The 19934-nt window shown below is 34.9% G+C and overlaps 1 protein-coding gene across 7 annotated transcripts in view; it reads right to left on the bottom strand.

The window, feature by feature from the left end:
* Nucleotides 1–19934, bottom strand: part of CEP350 (centrosomal protein 350) — a 163379-nt gene that overhangs the window by 118437 nt on the left and 25008 nt on the right. For 3 of the 7 annotated variants that reach the window (XM_036905933.2, XM_036905937.2, XM_057507911.1), the window contains exons 2-6: nucleotides 7706–7791; nucleotides 6693–6739; nucleotides 4837–4951; nucleotides 3855–4014; nucleotides 639–1261 (exon numbers count right to left, since the gene is read on the bottom strand). In XM_036905933.2, coding sequence (XP_036761828.2) covers nucleotides 639–1261; nucleotides 3855–4014; nucleotides 4837–4951; nucleotides 6693–6739; nucleotides 7706–7778 — 1018 coding nt within the window. In that variant the 5' untranslated portion in view covers nucleotides 7779–7791. The remainder of the gene's footprint in view (nucleotides 1–638; nucleotides 1262–3854; nucleotides 4015–4836; nucleotides 4952–6692; nucleotides 6740–7705; nucleotides 7792–19934) is intronic. The other 4 variants (XM_036905935.2, XM_036905939.2, XM_057507912.1 and 1 more) reach the window with 2 other exon arrangements.

The raw sequence follows: 19934 nt of genomic DNA, 5'->3' as shown, positions 1-19934 counted from the left end.
ATATCTATCAATGTTGGTATAGATCTGATTTAAATGTATTTTCTTAAAATAAAGCATAATGGTTAAGAGTAAATAAATAAATAAATAAATAAATAAATAAATAAATAAATGTATTTTCTTAAACATAAGGAAAAAAAATCATTAGTGCCAAAAATCAAAAGTTAAAATAACAACAGGGTCAAAGTATCAGTGCCAAAATATTCTCAAACCAAATACTTACTGGAATTAACTGAATTATCTTTTAAATATTACTTTGCAAAGAATTCCTAATAACAATCTAAATATATTGCCAGAATAAGAGCAATATTCTTTCAGTTCTTCGAAAATGGTACTAATTTTTATTTTCTCTTTTGTTCAACTAATTGTTCATATAGTGGTTTTCAAACTATTAGAATCTTCTAAAGGACTTTTTCCAAAATCCCAAATCTGGAGTCTACCCCAACAAATTCTGACTCAGGTCCAGTATAGGGTCTGGGAATCTGCATTTTAAACCTACACCTTGAATTAATTTCTTATGCATTTAATTTGAAAATCATAAATTGTTCTAAAGATGATCTTCTCTACTCAAATACATCTTAGAAAGAAAGAGATACAAGGAGGCAGGAAAAGGGAGAAAGACACAAAGACTGACTACAAACCTTTATATGTTGGAGCAGGTGGTGCTGTTGCCACTTTCCTGACTTTTGCTGTCACTGAGTTATCAACATTAACAACCATTACTGGATGGTCAATATGACCCAGATTCTGGCCCCGGCTATTTGTTTCTTCTGAGTGTTCCCATTGTTTCCTAATCCGCTCCTTAAGTCTTTCCAGTTTGACATCATGTTGTCGCTGCTTTAAGATATCTAACCTTTGGGAATTAGAAGTACTAGTAGAGGATGGAGAAGAGTCAGTTAGCCGTACCACTTTTGGATCAACATCATGGCCCATGTTACTCACAGAAGCCTTCATATTGTTCTCATTTCCTTTTGCTCTATTAGGCTTTTCTTCCTCAGTTCTCATAGGAGTTGCCATTTTAATCAAACATTCAGAATTTTGCAATGCATCAATTGCCGGTTGATCATTTAAAAACCTAACAACTGTGTCAGTGATGACAGATGATTGGGAGCTCTCAAAATCACAGCAGTGTATATTTCTTTCTTCCCGATTACATGTCATCCGATTCCCACTCTCGGGTTTTTCTTCATTAACATCCACACAATATCTATTCTTTGACTCTAGATGACTGGAATTTAAATTGGAAAGTGTGCCATGGATTTCCCTATTATTAAAATAAAAAGTTTTGAATAACAAGTACAAAAATTAGTCAAACTGAAACCAGACATACCAACTGAATGGAGAACTTTAAGCTAACATTAGACATCCAAAAAACCTAGAAATTCCAATAGGTTAAAAGCAACAACATAACCACTAATAGTATCAAACCTCAATATTCAATCTCCCTCTATCATATTAGTTGGCAAATAATCAAAGTCATAATCTGTCTAGTATAAAATAAGAAATATGCAAGATTTTGGAGAAATGTCCTTAAGATCCCCAGAAAACAGGATTACAATCTGACTTTGGATAATCACTTGACCTTTACTAAAATGTATATTTTACTACCCCATGAAATCTTAGTAGGGAAAAAATTCTCAAATACTGGCATTTCATATTTGTAACTTCTAAATAATGTACCAAATTAATGAATAGGTTGGGAGTAGAAGTAAAGCAGAGGTACAATAAATATTTTCCTCCAAATAAATGTGGTTAGTAAAATTAAACCTCTCTGAACCACAGACCACTACTTTGGCAGTTTCAAACTATGTAAAGCACATCTAAAAACTCAGGTAAGCAAAGACTAGGCATAGCCAAAGTACATATCACAAAGTCCATATTCTCTATTCATAAAACACTAGCAAAAGCCCACCTTCAGAGACAATTTTTACTTTTTACATCATTCTAATAAGTTATATTTTAAGAACAGAAGCAGTTTATTAAAAGGGAGGTTAATGAAAACAAATGAGCTTCAGTAATAAGAAAAGCACATGAGTCATGAAAACATACCCAACAAAATTTTAAATGCAGAAATAACAATTTGGACCTGCAAAGTCTGAAAGAGTAGACATTAGCTACACTTGGCTACTGTGCACTTGAAATGTTGGCCAGTGCAAACTGAAATGAGCGGTAATATAAATTACAGATTAAGAACAACAAAAAAAAAGAATGTAAAACATGTGTGTTTATGTGACTAATGAAAATGTTTAAAATACACATTGGCTCACATTAATGGTTCTATTGTGTAACACTGATCTAGATGTTTCTTGTAAAGGCATAACACTCTAAAGACCACAAAAATTCTTAAAGCCATGACTCTATTAAAGCATAATATGGTAACTGTATCTATTATGAGTGCATGAATATGTGCATTTTTTTAAGGAGATAGTCTACAGCTTTTATGAGATTCTCACTGGGGTCCATGACCCAAAACACATTAGCTCCTATTCTGAGTGGTTGATTACTGAACAAGATGGGAACTGAGAACTGAGTCCTACAGCTTCTGCTAGAGATTAAGACTAAATACAATTACTTTCACTATCTTGACCATACCACAAAAATTCACAGTTGAAATGACTTAAGTCTAAAATTAGTACATGTAGAGAATAAAATAAAGCATAAAATGGTAGGTTACATATCATGCCTCAATCTTAAAGAGGAAAGGACATATGCTACCCAAATTTGGACAAAAAAAAAAAGTGATTTCACACAGACTTTCATTCACTCACTCATTAAATATTTGCTGAATATGTATAAGGGTATTCACTACACAGTCCTTTCAACTTTTCTGTAAATATGAAACGTTTTATGATAAAATATTGGGAAAGCATTTATGGAATACTTGGTAAATGACAGGCATTAAGCTAATGACTTGAGAATAAGGCAGATGTACAGCCTTACATAAACTAATGTAATGGGTAGATATAGAATCAAAATATAACACAACATGAATATGCTATAATAGAAGTTATTTAGTATTCTGGGACCACAGAGGAAAAATTAAATAGGCTTGGTGAATAAAGTGGGGGTAGAAACAGATCTGGCAATGTTTCATACAGAAGGTGATAAAAGATGAGTTCTAGGTGCTGAATGAATTGGCCAAGTGAAGAGCATGCTAGTTATAGCTATCTTAGCAGTATTAAATCTTAAAAGACACATAATCTACATAATTTTAAATATCAAGTATATTCTTTGCAGGAAGAACATTAGAATATAAATATTCAGCAATTTAGTTTCAATTCCGATACTGATTATGTTTCTAGGCAAGTTGCTTAATATTTGTGTGGTGAAAGATTCTGAACTCAGACTATTTTTCAAATTTTTTCTTTGTCCTTTTTCTAAACTATCAAACTTTACCCAGATTAAGTCCCTTATTTCTTCCCATCACTTTATCACTCTAAACACTAATGACAGCTCCAAAATTTATATTCCCAGCCCTGACCTTTCTGCATATATTCCTACCGATATTTTCAAATGCCTAATAAACATTTCACCTAGATATTTCAAAATTGCATCAAAACAACATATTGAAAATTGAATTCATAATCCACCCTCATTTCCCAATTCTTTATCTCAAAGTAAAAGTACAAATATATACCCAATACTACCAAATATCATCATGAAGATCCTTGATTTGAGACTTTAAAACACTAAAAATATTTATAAATGAAAAAATGTAAGGTCCAATGTTTATTACTTATTACTATTTGCTATGCTAAGTGCATAGACACATTTACATCATTAGTAAAATGAATTATAATCTTACAGTAAATACTATACGCTAACCCTATTTGACAAATTAAAAAAAAAATCCTAACCTGTAAGAAACCAAAGGTTCACGAAATTCCACACGATTATTTTTCTTTACATTACTCTCCAGGGTAGTAGCTCTGAGAGGACTACGAGATTTCTCTTTTCGTGATTTAGCAGATTTAGAGGTTGAAGCATTAACCAAAGAATCATCCAGATATCTACCATCTGAAGAAAAAGGAAATTGGTGAGAACATATGATATAATTGTTACTGAATTTAGCTAGAATCTAAGAAAATAACTTAGGTATCTATTATTTCTGGTGTCTCTAGTTGGATATTATATAAGTAGATGGAAAACATTCAGGTTAAATTATTACAATAGTTTAATCTATAGAGGAAGACTGTATTCTGAGCAAACAATGCAAAATAAAATTCTACCTCGGACTCCTTTTCATCAAAGGCTCTCACTCACTTAAAAGAAGTATCAAAAAATCCAACAGACTCCAGTTAAAAAAATAGTTTCAGCGGAGAGTATCAACCTGCAGGTTTCAGCCCACTAATTAAGAAACTACAGAATTAAATATATGAAAGGTAACCAAAGAAAATATTTTTCTTGTGTCATTTTATGACAAGTATCTGTAAGGCACATGTTCTATTTATTAGTTTAAACCCCCCCCCAAATATAAATCTTATTAAGTCAACTAAATTTCAAAGTGACATACTGTGAATTTTTTTTAAAACACATATATACCCCCAAAACTCAAAATCAAATTCTCATAACTAAGAACAAAAACTCACTGTCAAAGGTGAGGCAGTGGTACTAAAGTCTCTTATCAAAACATGGTGGAAATATCATCTATAGTGATTGACTATGTGGCTGTCTTACAACTACTCAGTACCAAAGAATAAAAACTAAATGCTGATGAGGTACAGTCTGACAAAAAAGCAAGCAAATACATGAGACTGTAGGGAGAAGTTAATGAAACAAAACTAACATCAAAATTTTATATTTAATATATTGTATCTTTGGAAGTAACTTCAAACATACCTTTTCTACTTATTTTTCGGGTAGCACTTGCAGAAGATTTCTTGGTATCCATGACAGAATCAAACACAGCTGTACTGGTAGGGGCTACTTCTAATTTGTTTTCAATGTGTCTCAGCTAAAGTTGAAACACCATCACAACAAAATAAGTTAATTCTGTAAATAAACTAGCTACCGCTGATTTACATAGTTATTTAAAATTATATTTCCCAATAACTTTCTCCAAAGTAGAAAAATTTTAGAATGCTTTATTGCAGTATTTAGTTTTTCATTATTTACTACTTCAGCTATAGTAACAACTGGTACAATGCTGCCCAAATTTGGACAAGAAAATCAAAAAGATTCTGAAGAGTATCAAAGAGCTTCTATTTGTTTTGTTGACCTATTTTTTAATTGCTGAGTTTTTTTAAAGAAGTTAATTTCCTGACATTAGCTGTTATATATCATTATGATATATGTAACATGTGCATTTTACATTCAAAAATGAGAATAAAACTATTCACATAGACTAAAATACAGAACTATTCAAATAGTCACAACTTCTTATAGTTTTATATCTATTAAGTAAGTTTCACAATAAGGACAAAATTCAGAAGATAGAATTCAGGTTTCCAAACACTTTCCTACATAAGTCAACTTTGGTATAGCTACCAATGTTCTCAATGATTCTGAAGAGCATTTTCCCCTGAAAAGGAAGAGTATTATATGCACAGAGGAGAAAACTTGGAAAATATAGAAAAGTATAAAAAATGACATTAAAATCATCAAAATTTCATTACATACTTTGTATAAAATTCTGATTTATCTTCTTTCAGATTTTTGTAGTGCAATGTATTCACAAAATTGGAAAAATACTTTGCATATTAGTAGATCTATATCAGGCTTTCCCCCCTTTATATTATAAGCCCCTTATTATCCATAAAAATTTTTTTTACAAACCTAGTAGTTTTGATAAACACCTATTAACAGTTCAGCTCTAAATCAGTTTAGCTCTAAATTAAGTTAGGGGATAAAAAGTCTTCCTACATTACAGATGTATAATGCTCATGTAGAACAGATAATATGTATTACTGTATTCATAGGGCCAATATTTTACCCTACATTATGACCAAATCTAGGAGATAGTACCTGTGCCAGGCTCATTTTCAAACCAGTTCAAAATATTAGGGACAGAAAATAACCATATTCATAGAGTAATGAAAGAGATGATTTAAATTCAGAAAGGATACAAAGGAAAACAGAAAGGACTTATTAGAACAGTAATTTTCCTATAGAGCAAATGAAAAAAAAGAAAAAAGAAGGGTCTCCCTTCCAAAGGACTATGGATCAGAGGCCAAATTTGGATTCCTAAACTCCAGACAAGACTGGAGAAAACACAAATGAGAACACGTTGCCCACAGTCACCCGTCTTCAGTAGTTCTGAAAGAAAACAGTCTGTTCCACCACAAAAACGAAGAGGTAACTCACAGTTACCATTCAATGAGAAGCTGTTCATTTCCTCTGACTCTGAGCATTCTACATAGATATAGCACCTCCGTCCAAAATTCATTCTGTTTTAAATCTTCATTTCAACATATCAAATGAGCACATTTATTAAAGGAGAATAGCACAAATTATTTTAATATTTTACATGCCATAGTGTTAATGTTCCTGATACCAAAAGTAGTGTCTTGATTATTCCTTTACTATTTAATAGTTGTTGTTAATGTTCACTCTGTAATATATGGCATATAACTTCTTAGCAAAATGTTTAACTATTTCCCTATCAAAAAGGCACTACAGAAAAAAATATCTATTCAGTCGTAACAGAAAATCAAATTTAAACCAGAAAGAAATAACTGGAAGCTATAACTACTTACAGCAGTCTTGGTCTGAGAAAGTGCATCCCATGATGTGGTTATGTCTGCTGGAAAATATTAATATTTACTGAATCAGAATCTGAGGTGGACCTCAGGATCTGCATTTTAATAAGTTCCCAAATGCACTCTAAAGTTTGAGAACCACTGTATTAGGCAGAACTATTCCTCAGTAAGTGCTTTACTGTTTGAACCAAAACATGGTTCTTCCCCCAACCTGTAAAGCCAAACTTCCAAATATATGGTTTAGAGTTGTGATCCCATTAGGACCACTGGACTAACACCCCACCCACACCCCCATCAAACATCTCCAAAACTAAGCAGTATCCTTCAGGTTGCCCTCAATGAGCTAAACAAATGCAAAGTTGTGTATTGTACCTCATATCATGATGTGAAGAGATTAGAAAACTATTCTAGGTTTTGATATAATAACAAAAACAAAGGTAAAATCTATTTTGTCTAAAAGATAGCAGCTCTTCAAATAGTGTAAGGCCACACATTTCCCTTGAGTTATCCTTTCTAGGACAAATGTTTTCATTTCCCCCAAATGCTCCTTATGTGACATGATTTCCAGATCCCTCACAAACCCAATAATCTTCCTCCAATTTATCAATGTCCCTCAAAAAATACCATGCCTTAAAGTCACCCAATGCATCATTAAAAAAAAAAGGAGTTCAATGAAACTATGACTTTTGTTTTATGTGCACTACAGGACTATATTAGGAGCTATATTATACCATTTATTAATATTAAGTCAGAATTTCTAAGAAATTGTATAGAAGTAATTTTACATATATTGACTCTTTTTTGAAGAGGATTTTTTCCTTTACAAAAGTTTACAGAAGGATACCTTTGAAGGTGAAGTGTCTTACATATTTAAAACTAAACTACATTCAAAAAATTATTCACCTACTTTTTATAAAGCATATGTATAATTTTCATTTATTGATTAGCCCAGAATTTTACACTCATGGCCTAAACAAGGCATTAAGTTCAGTTTAAAAACTAAATCATACCTTGAACAGTGTCCTTGCTTTGAGAGTTCCTTGGATTTGGTAAAGGCACCTCTTTTGATTTGCTGCTCCTCATCCTTCCAATTTACCTGCAATCATAGCATCACCACAAATTAAACATCAATATTGTATTAGCTTTAAAATGCCCTCAACTCATCTTGCCTTTCAAGGAAGTTAAAAAAGGTTTCTGACATCTCTAAAAGTTATCTTTATACCTTCTTAAGAGTTCCTGATAACCTAATAACTTAATTTTTCTGTGAAAAACTAAACCATTAAATATTAAAAATTGTATCATGACCATCTCACACCAACTGGGATAGTTACTATTAAAAAAAAAAACAGAAAATAGTAAGTGTTGAAAGATATAGAGAAATTGGAACTCTTGTGTACTGTTAGTGGGAATGTAAAATGGTATAGCTGCTGTGGAAACAGTTCAGCAGTTCCTCAAAAAATTAAAAATTACCATGTGAGTCATCACAAAAAGAAATGAAAGCAGGATCTTGAACAGATATTTGTATACCCACATTCATAGCAACATTATTCACTATTCAATAGCCAAAAGATGAAAATAACCAGTGTCCATCAACAAATGAAAAGTAAAATGTGATATATATGTACAATGGAATCTTTTTCAGTCTTAAAGGGAAATTTTAAGTATATATATACATATATACTATAGTATATGTATACTATAGTATATATATACATATACTATAATATAGATGAACCTTGAGAACACTATGCTAAGTAAAACATGCCAGTTACAAAGACAAATACTATATGAGTATACAAACACTATATAGTATTCCACTTACATGAGGTACCTACAGTAGTCAAAATCACAGGGACAGAAAATAAAATAGACGTTGCCAGGGGCTGGAGAAGGGGGGAATGGGTAACTATTGTTCTATGGGTATTAAGTCTCAGTTTTTTAAGATGAAAAGACTTTTGATGATGGCTGCACAATGATATGAATGTATTTTAGCACCACTGACTGTACAATGAAAGTTGGTTAAGCTGGTAAATCTTGTTACATGTATTTTACTACAATAAAAAAAAAAATGAATGGAAAAAGAAAAAAAATTTTATCATGACTCAAAGAGAAAGACCATGACCTCTTTATGCTGACAAGACAGCTTGACAACAGTCAAATTATATTTTCCAATGAATATAGGATAATTATTCTGTTATAAAAGCCACAAAACAACACACAAAGTTTGCAATAAACAGGAGGGGAAAACTCATACCTACTCCCAAAATCCTAATGCAATCATTAGGATATTTTGCATAGTCCTTTCAGTTCTTTCTCATTTTAATATAATTTGTGTAAAAAGTAAAAACAATTTACTTTGTGTCCTACTTAACGGCTAGACGTTTGTGGTGATTTTAAAATATAAATTTTTTGATACTCCTTTCTTCAAGTAGAGCTGAATTTTTCTCCCATTGAATGTAGGCTGGATTTAGAGATTTGCTTTTAATCAATCACATTTGGTGGAAGTGATAATGTGTGACTTTAAACACTAGGTCACAAAAGGCATTGCTTTTTCTTAAGGATCCACCTACTATGTCATGAGGACAGTCAAGCAGCCCTATGAAGATATCTATGTGGCTAAGAACTGAGGCATCCTGCCTATAGCCATCTGCGTGAACCACTCTGCAAGTGGAGTTATTCGGCAGACTTCATCTTCTCCATTACAAATAACACTGAAATGAACGTTCTGTGCTTATGAACTTTTGCTCCTTTGGATTCTTTACTTAGAACAGGATCTACAAAGTATGTTAAAACTAAACTACACAATGTGAAAAGAGCATGCTGCTCTTGAGATCTAATGTTGCATTCTTTTCCAATTTACAGTACCATGAGTCTACCAGTTTAATTACTATCTTTTCATGTTGAGCATTATCTACTTACTTTTGCTGATTTAATAGGAAGAAAATGGTTGCTTTAATTTGAATTTAGACTGTAAGCAGGACTGAACATTCTGCCATAGATTTTAATCTTAGTTATTTATGAAGTGCCTTTTCTTCTCTGCCCACTTACATAACAGGATTTTAATGTTTTCCATAACAATTTGATGAGTTTTTACATTATAAATACATTAAACTTTTGTCATGTTTGACAAAATAAAAAAAAAAATTAGTTGTCTGCAAAGGCATTTCAGTACGTAGAATATTAAACATCCCAATTTAAACTTAAGAAAAGGAAAAGACTACCTACTAAATCCAAACATGTAAAATTAAAGGCATAATTAATTTTTAATGTATATCTTTTACCCTTTTATTTTGTTATTAAGGTATCATTGATGTACAATGTTATGAAGGTTTCACATTAGCAACATTGTGGTTACTACATTCACCCATATTGTCAAGTCCCCCCACCTACCTGATTACAGTTACTGTCTATCAGCATAGTAAAATGCTATAGGGTCACTACTGTCTTCTCTGTGCTGTCTTTCCAGTGTCCCCACCTATATTTTGTGTGCTAATCGTAATACCCCTTAAACCCTTCTCCCTCCCTTCCTACCCACTGTCAGACCCCCATTCTCTTTGGTAACCACTAGTCCCCTTCTTGGAGTCTGTGAGTGTGCTGCTGCTTTGTTCCTTCAGTTTTGCTGTTGTTATATTCCACAAATGAGTGAAATCATTTGGTACTTGTTGTCTTTCTCTGCCTGGCTTACTTCATTGAACATAATACCCTCTAGCTCCATCCATGTTGTTGCAAATGGTAGGAATTATTTTCCTTTTATGGCTGAATAATATTCCATTGTGTATATGTACCACTTCTTCCTTATCCATTCATCTACTGATGGGCAATTAGGTTGCATCCCTGTGTTGTCTATTGTAAATAGTGCTATGATAAACATAGGGGTGGATATGTCTTTCTGAATCTGGGATCTTGTTTTGCTCAAGTAAATTCCTACGAGTGAAATTCCTGGCTCAAATGGTATTTCTATTATTGGTTTTTTGAGGAATCTCCATATTGCTTTCCACAATGGTTGAACTCATTTACATTCCAACCAAGTGTAGGAGCTCCCCTTTCTCCACATCCTCGCTAGCATTTGTTGTTCTTTGTCTTTTGGATGTTGCATCCTAACTGTTGTGAGGTGATATCTCATTGTGGTTTTAATTTGCATTTCCGGGATGGTTAGCGATGTGGAGCATCTTTTCGTGTGCCTGTTGGCCACCTGAATTTCTTCTTTGGAGAAGTGTCTGTTCAGATCCTCTGCCCATTTTTTAATAGGGTTATTGCTTTTTTTGGTTGTTGAGGCATGTGAGTTCTTTATATATTTTGGATGTTAACCCCTTAACAGATATGTTGTTTATGAATAAATTCTCCCATTCTGTAGGACGCCTTTTTGTTCTACTGATTGTGTCCTTTGCAGTACAGAAGCTTTTTAGTTTGATGTAGTCCCACTTGTCCATTTGGTTCTGTTTCCCTTGCCCGAGGAGATGGGTTCAGGAAAAAATTGCTCATGTTTATATTCAAAAGATTTTTGCCTATGTTTTCCACTAAGAGTTTTATGGTTTCATAACTTAACATTCAGGTCTTTGACCCATTTCAAGTTTACTTTTATGTATGGGATTAGAGAATAATCAAGTTTCATTCTCTTACATGTACCTATCTAGTTTTGCCAACACTAGTTGTTGAAGACGCTGTCATTTCCCCATTGTATATCCATGGCTCCTTTATTGCATATTCATTGGCCATATATGTGTGGGCTTTAAAAAAAAAATTTTTTTTTTAATTATCATTAATCTACAATTACATGAAGAACATTACGGTTACTAGACTCCCCCCTTCAACAAGTCCCCCCCCACAAACCCCATTACAGTCACGGTCCATCAGCATACTAAGATGCTGTAGAATCACTACTTGTCTTGTGTTGCACACCCCTCCCTATGCACCCCCCCACATTATACATGCTAATCATAAGGCCCCCTTTCTTTTTCCCTGCCCTTAACCCTCCCTTCCCACCCCTCCTGCCCAGTCCCTTTCCCTTTGGTAACCGTTAGTCCATTCTTGGGTTCTGTGATTCTGCTGTTTAGTTCCTTCAGTTTTTCTTCATTCTTATACTCCACATGAGTGAAATCATTTGGTACTTGTCTTTTCCGCCTGGCTTATTTCACTGAGCATAATACCCTCTAACTCCATCCATGTTGTTGCAAATGGTAGGATTTGTTTTCTTCTTATGGCTGAGTAATATTCCATTGTGTATATGTACCACATCTTCTTTATCCATTCATCTACTGATGGACACTTAGGTTGCTTCCATTTCTTGGCTATTGTAAATAGTGCTGCGATAAACATAGGGGTGCATCTGTCTTTCTCAAACCGGGCTGCTGCATTTTCAGGGTAAATTCCTAGAAGTGGAATTCCTGGGTCAAATGGTAAGTCTATTTTGAGCTTTTTGCAGAACCTCCATACTGCTTTCCACAATGGTTGAACTAATTTGCATTCCCACCAACAGTGTAGAAGGGTTCTCCTTTCTCCACAACCTTGCCAACATTTGTTGTTGTTTGTCCTTTGGATGGTGGCAATCCTTACTGGTGTGAGGTGATATCTCGTTGTGGTTTTAATTTGCATTTCTCTGATGACAAGCAATGTGGAGCATCTTTTCATGTGTCTGTTTACCATCTGAATTTCTTCTTTGGAGAACTGTCTGTTCAGCTCCTCTGCCCCTTTTTTAATTGGATTATTTGCTTTTTGTTTGTTGAGGTGTGTGAGCTCTTTATATATATTGGATGTCAACCACTTATCGGATCTGTCATTTATGATTATATTCTCCCATACTGTAGGGTACCTTTTTGTTTTATTGATGGTGTCCTTTGAGGTACAGAAGCTTTTCAGCTTAATATAGTCCCACTTCTTCATTTTTGCTTTTGTTTCCCTTGCCTGGGGAGATATGTTCATGAAGAAGTCACTCATGTTTATGTCCAACAGATTTTTGCCTATGTTTTTTTCTAAGAGTTTTATGGTTTAATGACTTACATTCAGGTCTTTCATCCATTTCAAAATTACTTTTGTGTATGGGGTTAGACAGTGATCCAGTTTCATCCTCTTATATGTAGCTGTCCAGTTTTGCCAGCACCATCTGTTGAAGAGACTGTCATTTCCCCATTGTATGTCCATGGCTCCTTTATCATATATTAATTGACCGTGTATGTTTGGGTTATTATCTGGAGTCTCTATTCTGTTCCACTGGTCTGTGGCTCTGTTCTTGTGCCAGTACCAAACTGTCTTTGTTACTGTGGCTTTGTAGTAGAGCTTGAAGTTGGGGAGTGAGATCCCCCTCACTTTATTCTTCCTTCTCAGGATTGCTTTGTCAGTTCGGGGTCTTTGGTGTTTCCATATGAATTTTTAACTATTTGTTCTAGTTCATTGAAGAATGTTGTTGGTAATTTGATAGGGATTGCCTCTAATCTGTATGTTGCTTTGGGCAGGATGGCCATTTTGACGATATTAATTCTTCCTAGCCAAGAGCATGGGATGAGTTTCCATTTGTTAGTGTCCTCTTTAATTTCTCTTATGAGTGTCTTATAGTTTTCAGGGTATACATCTTTCACTTCCTTGGTAAGGTTTATCCCTAAGTATTTTATTCTCTTTGATGGAATCGTGAATAGAATTGTTTTCCTGATTTCTCTATTAGTTCATTGTTAGTGTATAGGAAAGCCACAGATTTCTGTGTGTTAATTTTGTGTCCTACAACTTTGCTGTATTCTGATATCAGTTCTAGTAGTTTTGGAGTGGAGTCTTTAGGGTTTTTTATGTACAATATCATGTCATCTGCAAATAGTGACAGTTTAACTTCTTCTTTACCAATCTGGATTCTTTGTATTTCTTTGCTTTGTCTAATTGCCATGGCTAGGACCTCCAATACTATGTTGAATAACAGTGGGGAGAGTGGGCATCCCTGTCTTGTTCCCGATCTCAGAGGAAAAGCTTTCAGCTTTTCACTGTTCAGTATGATGTTGGCTGTGGGTTTATCATATATGGCCTTTATTATGTTGAGGTTCCTGCCCTCTATACCCATTTTATTGAGAGTTTTTTATCATGAATGGGTGTTGAATTTTGTTGAATGCTTTTTCAGCATCTATGGAGATGATCATGTGGTTTTTGTCCTTCTTTTTGTTGATGTGGTGGATGATGTTGATGGATTTTCGGATGTTGTACCATCCTTGCATCCCTGGGATGAATCCCACTTGGTCATGGTGTATGATCCTTTTGATGTATTTTTGAATTCGGTTTGCTAATATTCTGTTGAGTATTTTTGCATCTACACTCATCAGGGATATTGGTCTGTAATTTTCTTTTTTGGTGGGGTCTTTGCCTCGTTTTGGTATTAGGGTGATGTTGGCTTCATAGAATGAATTTGGGAGTATTCCCTCCTCTTCTATTTTTTGAAAAACTTTAAGGAGAATGGGTATTATGTCTTCTCGGTATGTCTGATAAAATTCCGAGGTAAATCCATATGGCCCTGGAGTTTTGTTCCTGGGTAGTTTTTTGATTACCACTTCAATTTCTTTGCTGGTAACTGGTTTGTTTAGATTTTGTGTTTCTTCCTTGGTCAGTCTTGGAAGGTTGTATTTTTCTAGGAAGTTGTCCATTTCTTCTAGGTTTTCCAGCTTGTTAGCATATAGGCTTTCATAATAGTCTCTAATAATTCTTTGTATTTCTGTTGGGTCTGAATTGATGTTTCCTTTCTCGTTTCTGATTCTATTGATGTGTGTAGATTCTCTTTTTCTCTTAATAAGTCTGGCTAGAGGCTTATCTATTTTGTTTATTTTCTCAAAGAACCAGCTCTTGGTTTCATTGATTTTTTCTATTGTTTTATTCTTCTCAATTTGTTTATTTCTTCTCTAATCTTTATTGTGTCCATCTTTCTGCTGACTTTAGGCCTCATTTGTTCTTCTTTTTCCAATTTTGATAATTGTGGCATTAGACTATTCATTTGGGTTTGTTCTTCCTTCTTTAAATATGCCTGCATTGCTATATACTTTCCTCTTAAGACTGCTTTCGCTGCGTCCCACAGAAGTTGGGGCTTTGTTTGTTGTTGTCATTTATTTCCATATATTGCTGGATCTCCATTTTAATTTGGTCGTTGATCCATTGACTATTTAGGAGCATGTTGTTAAGCCTCCATGTGTTTGTGAGCCTTTTTGCTTTCTTTGTACAATTTATTTCTAGTTTTATACCTTTGTGGTCTGAAAATTTGGCTGGTAGAATTTCAATCTTTTTTAATTTACTGAGACTCTTTTTGTGGCCTAGTATGTGGTCTATTCTGGAGAATGTTCCATGTGCACTTGAGAAGAATGTGTATCCTGTTGCTTTTCGGTGTCGAGTTCTATAGATGTCTATTAGGCCCATCTGTTCTAGTGTTTAGTTTAGTGCCTCTGTGTCCTTACTTATTTTCTGTCTGGTGGATCTGTCCTTTGGAGTGAATGGTGTGTTGAAGTCTCCTAAAATGAATGCATTGCATTCTATTTCCTCCTTTGGTTCTGTTAGTATTTGTTTCACATATGCTGGTGCTCCTGTGTTGGGTGCATATATATTTATAGTGGTTATATCCTCTTGTTGGACTGAGCCCTTTATCATTTATGTAAAATCCTTTATCTGTTGTTACTTTCTTTGTTTTGAAGTCTATTTTGTCTGATACTAGTACTGCAACACCTGCTTTTTTCTCCCTATTGTTTGCATGAAATATTTTTCCATCCCTTGACTTTTAGTGTGTGCATGTCTTTGGGTTTGAGGTGAGTCTCTTGTAAGCAGCATATAGATGGGTCTTGTTTTTTTATCCATTCAGTGACTCTACATGTTTTGATTGGTGCATTCAGTCCATTTACATTTAGGGTGATTATCGATAGGTATGTACTTATTGGCATTTCAGGCTTTAGAGTCATGGTTATCAAAGGTTCCAGGTTACTTTCCTTACTATCTAAGAGTCTAACTTAACTCACTTAGAATGCTGTTACAAAGACAATCCAAAGGTTCTTTTCTATTTGTCCTCCTTTTTCTTCCTCCTTCATTCTTTATATATTAGGTATCAAAGTCTGTACTTTTTGTCTATCCTTTGACTGACTTTGGGGATAGTTAATTTAATTTTGCATTTGCTTCATAATTAGCTGTTCTACTTTCTTTACTGTGGTTTTATTACCTCTGGTGACAGCTATTCAACCTTAGGAACCCTTCCATCTATAGCAGTCCCTCCGAAATAGACTGTAGAGATGGTTTGTGGGAGGCAAATTCTCTCAGATTTTGCTTATCTGGAAATTGTTTAGTCCCTCCTTCAAATTTAAAAGATAATCTTGGGAAATACACAGAACCCCCAACAGAAAGGATCCAAGAAGGGCAACACCAAGACACATAATAATTAAAATGGCAAAGATCAAGGACAAGGAAAGAGTGTTAAAGGCAGCTAGAGAGAAAAAGGTCACCTATAAAGGGAAACCCATCAGGCTAACGTCAGATTTCTCAACAGAAACCCTACAGGCCAGAAGAGAATGGCATGATATATTTAATACAATGAAACAGAAGGGCCTTGAACCAAGGATACTGTATCCAGCACGACTATCATTCAAATATGACGGTGGGATTAAACAATTCCCAGACAAACAAAAGCTGAGGGAATTTGCTTTCCACAAACCACCTCTACAGAACATCTTACAGGGACTGCTCTAGATGGGAGCACTCCTAGAAAGAGCACAGCACAAAACACCCAACATATGAAGAATCGAGGAGGAGGAACAAGAAGGGAGAGAAGAAAAGAATCTCCAGACAGTGTATATAACAGCTCAATAAGCGAGCTAAGTTAGGCAGTAAGATACTAAAGAGGCTAACCTTGAACCTTTGGTAACCACGAATTTAAAGCCTGCAATGGCAATAAGTACATATCTTTCAATAGTCACCCTAAATGTTAATGGGTTGAATGCACCAATCAAAAGACACAGAGTAACAGAATGGATAAAAAAGCAAGACCCATCTATATGCTGCTTACAAGAAACTCACCTCAAACCCAAAGACATGTACAGACTAAAAGTCAAGGGATGGAAAAACATATTTCAAGCAAACAACAGTGAGAAGAAAGCAGGGGTTGCAGTACTAATATCAGACAAAATAGACTTCAAAACAAAGAAAGTAACAAGAGATAAAGAAGGACACTACATAATGATAAAGGGCTCAGTCAAACAAGAGGATATAACCATTCTAAATATATATGCACCCAACACAGGAGCACCAGCATATGTGAAACAAATACTAACAGAACTAAAGGGGGATATAGACTGCAATGCATTCATTCTAGGAGACTTCAACACACCACTCACCCCAAAGGATAGATCCACTGGGCAGAAAATAAGTAAGGACACGGAAGCACTGAACAACACAGTAGAGCAGATGGACCTAATAGACATCTATAGAACTCTACATCCAAAAGCAGCGGGATATACATTCTTCTCAAGTGCACATGGAACATTCTCCAGAATAGACCACATACTAGGCCACAAAAAGAGCCTCAGAAAATTCCAAAAGATTGAAATCCTACCAACCAACTTTTCAGACCACAAAGGCATAAAACTAGAAATAAACTGTACAAAGAAAGCAAAGAGGCTCACAAACACATGGAGGCTTAACAACACGATCCTAAATAATCAATGGATCAATGACCAAATCAAAATGGAGATCCAGCAATATATGGAAACAAATGACAACAACAACACTAAGCCCCAACTTCTGTGGGACACAGCAAAAGCAGTCTTAAGAGGAAAGTATATAGCAATCCAAGCATATTTAAAAAAGGAAGAGCAATCCCAAATGAATGGTCTAATGTCACAATTATCGAAATTGGAAAAAGAAGAACAGATGAGGCCTAAGGTCAGCAGAAGGAGGGACATAATAAAGATCAGAGAAGAAATAAATAAAATTGAGAAGAATAAAACAATTGCAAAAATCAATGAAACCAAGAGCTGGTTCTTCGAGAAAATAAACAAAATCGATAAGCCTCTAGCCAGACTTATTAAGAAGAAAAGAGAGTCAACACAAATCAACAGTATCAGAAACGAGAAAGGAAAAATCACGACGGACCCCACGGAAATGCAAAGAATTATTGGAGAATACTATGAAAACCTATATGCTAACAAGCTGGGAAACCTAGGAGAAATGGACAACTTCCTAGAAAAATATAACCTTCCAAGATTGACCCAGGAAGAAACAGAAAATCTAAACAGACCAATTACCAGCAATGAAATTGAAGAGGTAATCAAAAAACTACCAAAGAACAAAACCCCCGGGCCAGATGGATTTACCTCAGAATTTTATCAGACATACAGGGAAGACATAATACCCATTCTCCTTAAAGTCTTCCAAAAAATAGAGGAGGAGGGGATACTCCCAAACTCATTCTATGAAGCTAACATCACCCTAATACCAAAACCAGGCAAAGACCCCACCAAAAAAGAAAACTACAGACCAATATCCCTGATGAACGTAGATGCAAAAATACTCAACAAAATATTAGCAAACCGAATTCAAAAATACATCAAAAGGATCATACACCATGACCAAGTGGGATTCATTCCAGGGATGCAAGGATGGTACAACATTCGAAAGTCCATCAACATCATACACCACATCAACAAAAAGAAAGACAAAAACCACATGATCATCTCAATAGATGCTGAAAAAGCATTTGACAAAGTTCAACATCCATTCATGTTAAAAACTCTCAGCAAAATGGGAATAGAGGGCAAGTACCTCAACATAATAAAGGCCATCTATGATAAACCCACAGCCAACATTATATTGAACAGCGAGAAGCTGAAAGCATTTCCTCTGAGATCGGGAACTAGACAGGGATGCCCACTCTCTCCACTGTTATTTAACATAGTACTGGAGGTCCTAGCCACGGCAATCAGACAAAATAAAGAAATACAAGGAATCCAGATTGGTAAAGAAGAAGTTAAACTGTCACTATTTGCAGATGACATGATACTGTACATAAAAAACCCTAAAGACTCCACCCCAAAACTACTAGAACTGATATCAGAATACAGCAAAGTTGCAGGATACAAAATCAACACACAGAAATCTGTGGCTTTCCTATATACTAACAATGAACCAACAGAGAGAGAAATCAGGAAAACAACTCCATTCACAATTGCATCAAAAAAAATAAAATACCTAGGAATAAACCTAACCAAAGAAGTGAAAGACTTATACTCTGAAAACTACAAGTCACTCTTAAGAGAAATTAAAGGGGACACTAACAGATGGAAACTCATCCCATGCTCGTGGCTAGGAAGAATTAATATCGTTAAAATGGCCATCCTGCCCAAAGCAATATACAGATTTGATGCAATCCCTATGAAACTACCAGCAACATTCTTCAATGAACTGGAACAAATAATTCAAAAATTCATATGGAAACACCAAAGACCCCGAATAGCCAAAGCAATCCTGAGAAAGAAGAATAAAGTAGGGGGGATCTCACTCCCCAACTTCAAGCTCTACTATAAAGCCATAGTAATCAAGACAATTTGGTACTGGCACAAGAGCAGAGCCACAGACCAATGGAACAGACTAGAGAATCCAGACATTAACCCAGACATATATGGTCAATTAATATTTGATAAAGGAGCCATGGACATACAATGGCGAAATGACAGTCTCTTCAACAGGTGGTGCTGGCAAAACTGGACAGCTACATGTAGGAGAATGAAACTGGACCATTGTCTAACCCCATATACAAAAGTAAACTCAAAATGGATCAAAGACCTGAATGTAAGCCATGAAACCATTAAACTCCTGGAAGAAAACATAGGCGAAAACCTCTTAGACATAAACATGAGTGACCTCTTCTTGAACATATCTCCCCGGGCAAGGAAAACAACAGCAAAAATGAGTAAGTGGGACTATATTAAGCTGAAAAGCTTCTGTACAGCAAAAGACACCATCAATAGAACAAGAAGGATCCCTACAGTATGGGAGAATATATTTGAAAATGACACATCCGATAAAGGCTTGACGTCCAGAATATATAAGGAGCTCTCACGCCTCAACAAACAAAAAACAAATAACCCAATTAAAAAATGGGCAGAGGAACTGAACAGACAGTTCTCCAAAAAAGAAATACAGATGGCCAACAGACACATGAAAAGATGCTCCACATCGTTAATTATCAGAGAAATGCAAATTAAAACTACAATGAGGTATCACCTCACACCAGTAAGGATGGCTGCC

The sequence above is a fragment of the Manis pentadactyla genome, chromosome 9, assembly GCF_030020395.1.
Source record: "Manis pentadactyla isolate mManPen7 chromosome 9, mManPen7.hap1, whole genome shotgun sequence".
In the NCBI taxonomy this organism is placed as follows: Eukaryota; Metazoa; Chordata; class Mammalia; order Pholidota; family Manidae; genus Manis; species Manis pentadactyla.
The sequence above is the reverse complement of the archived record's forward strand: the minus strand, read 5'-3'. Positions and strand labels throughout refer to the sequence as shown.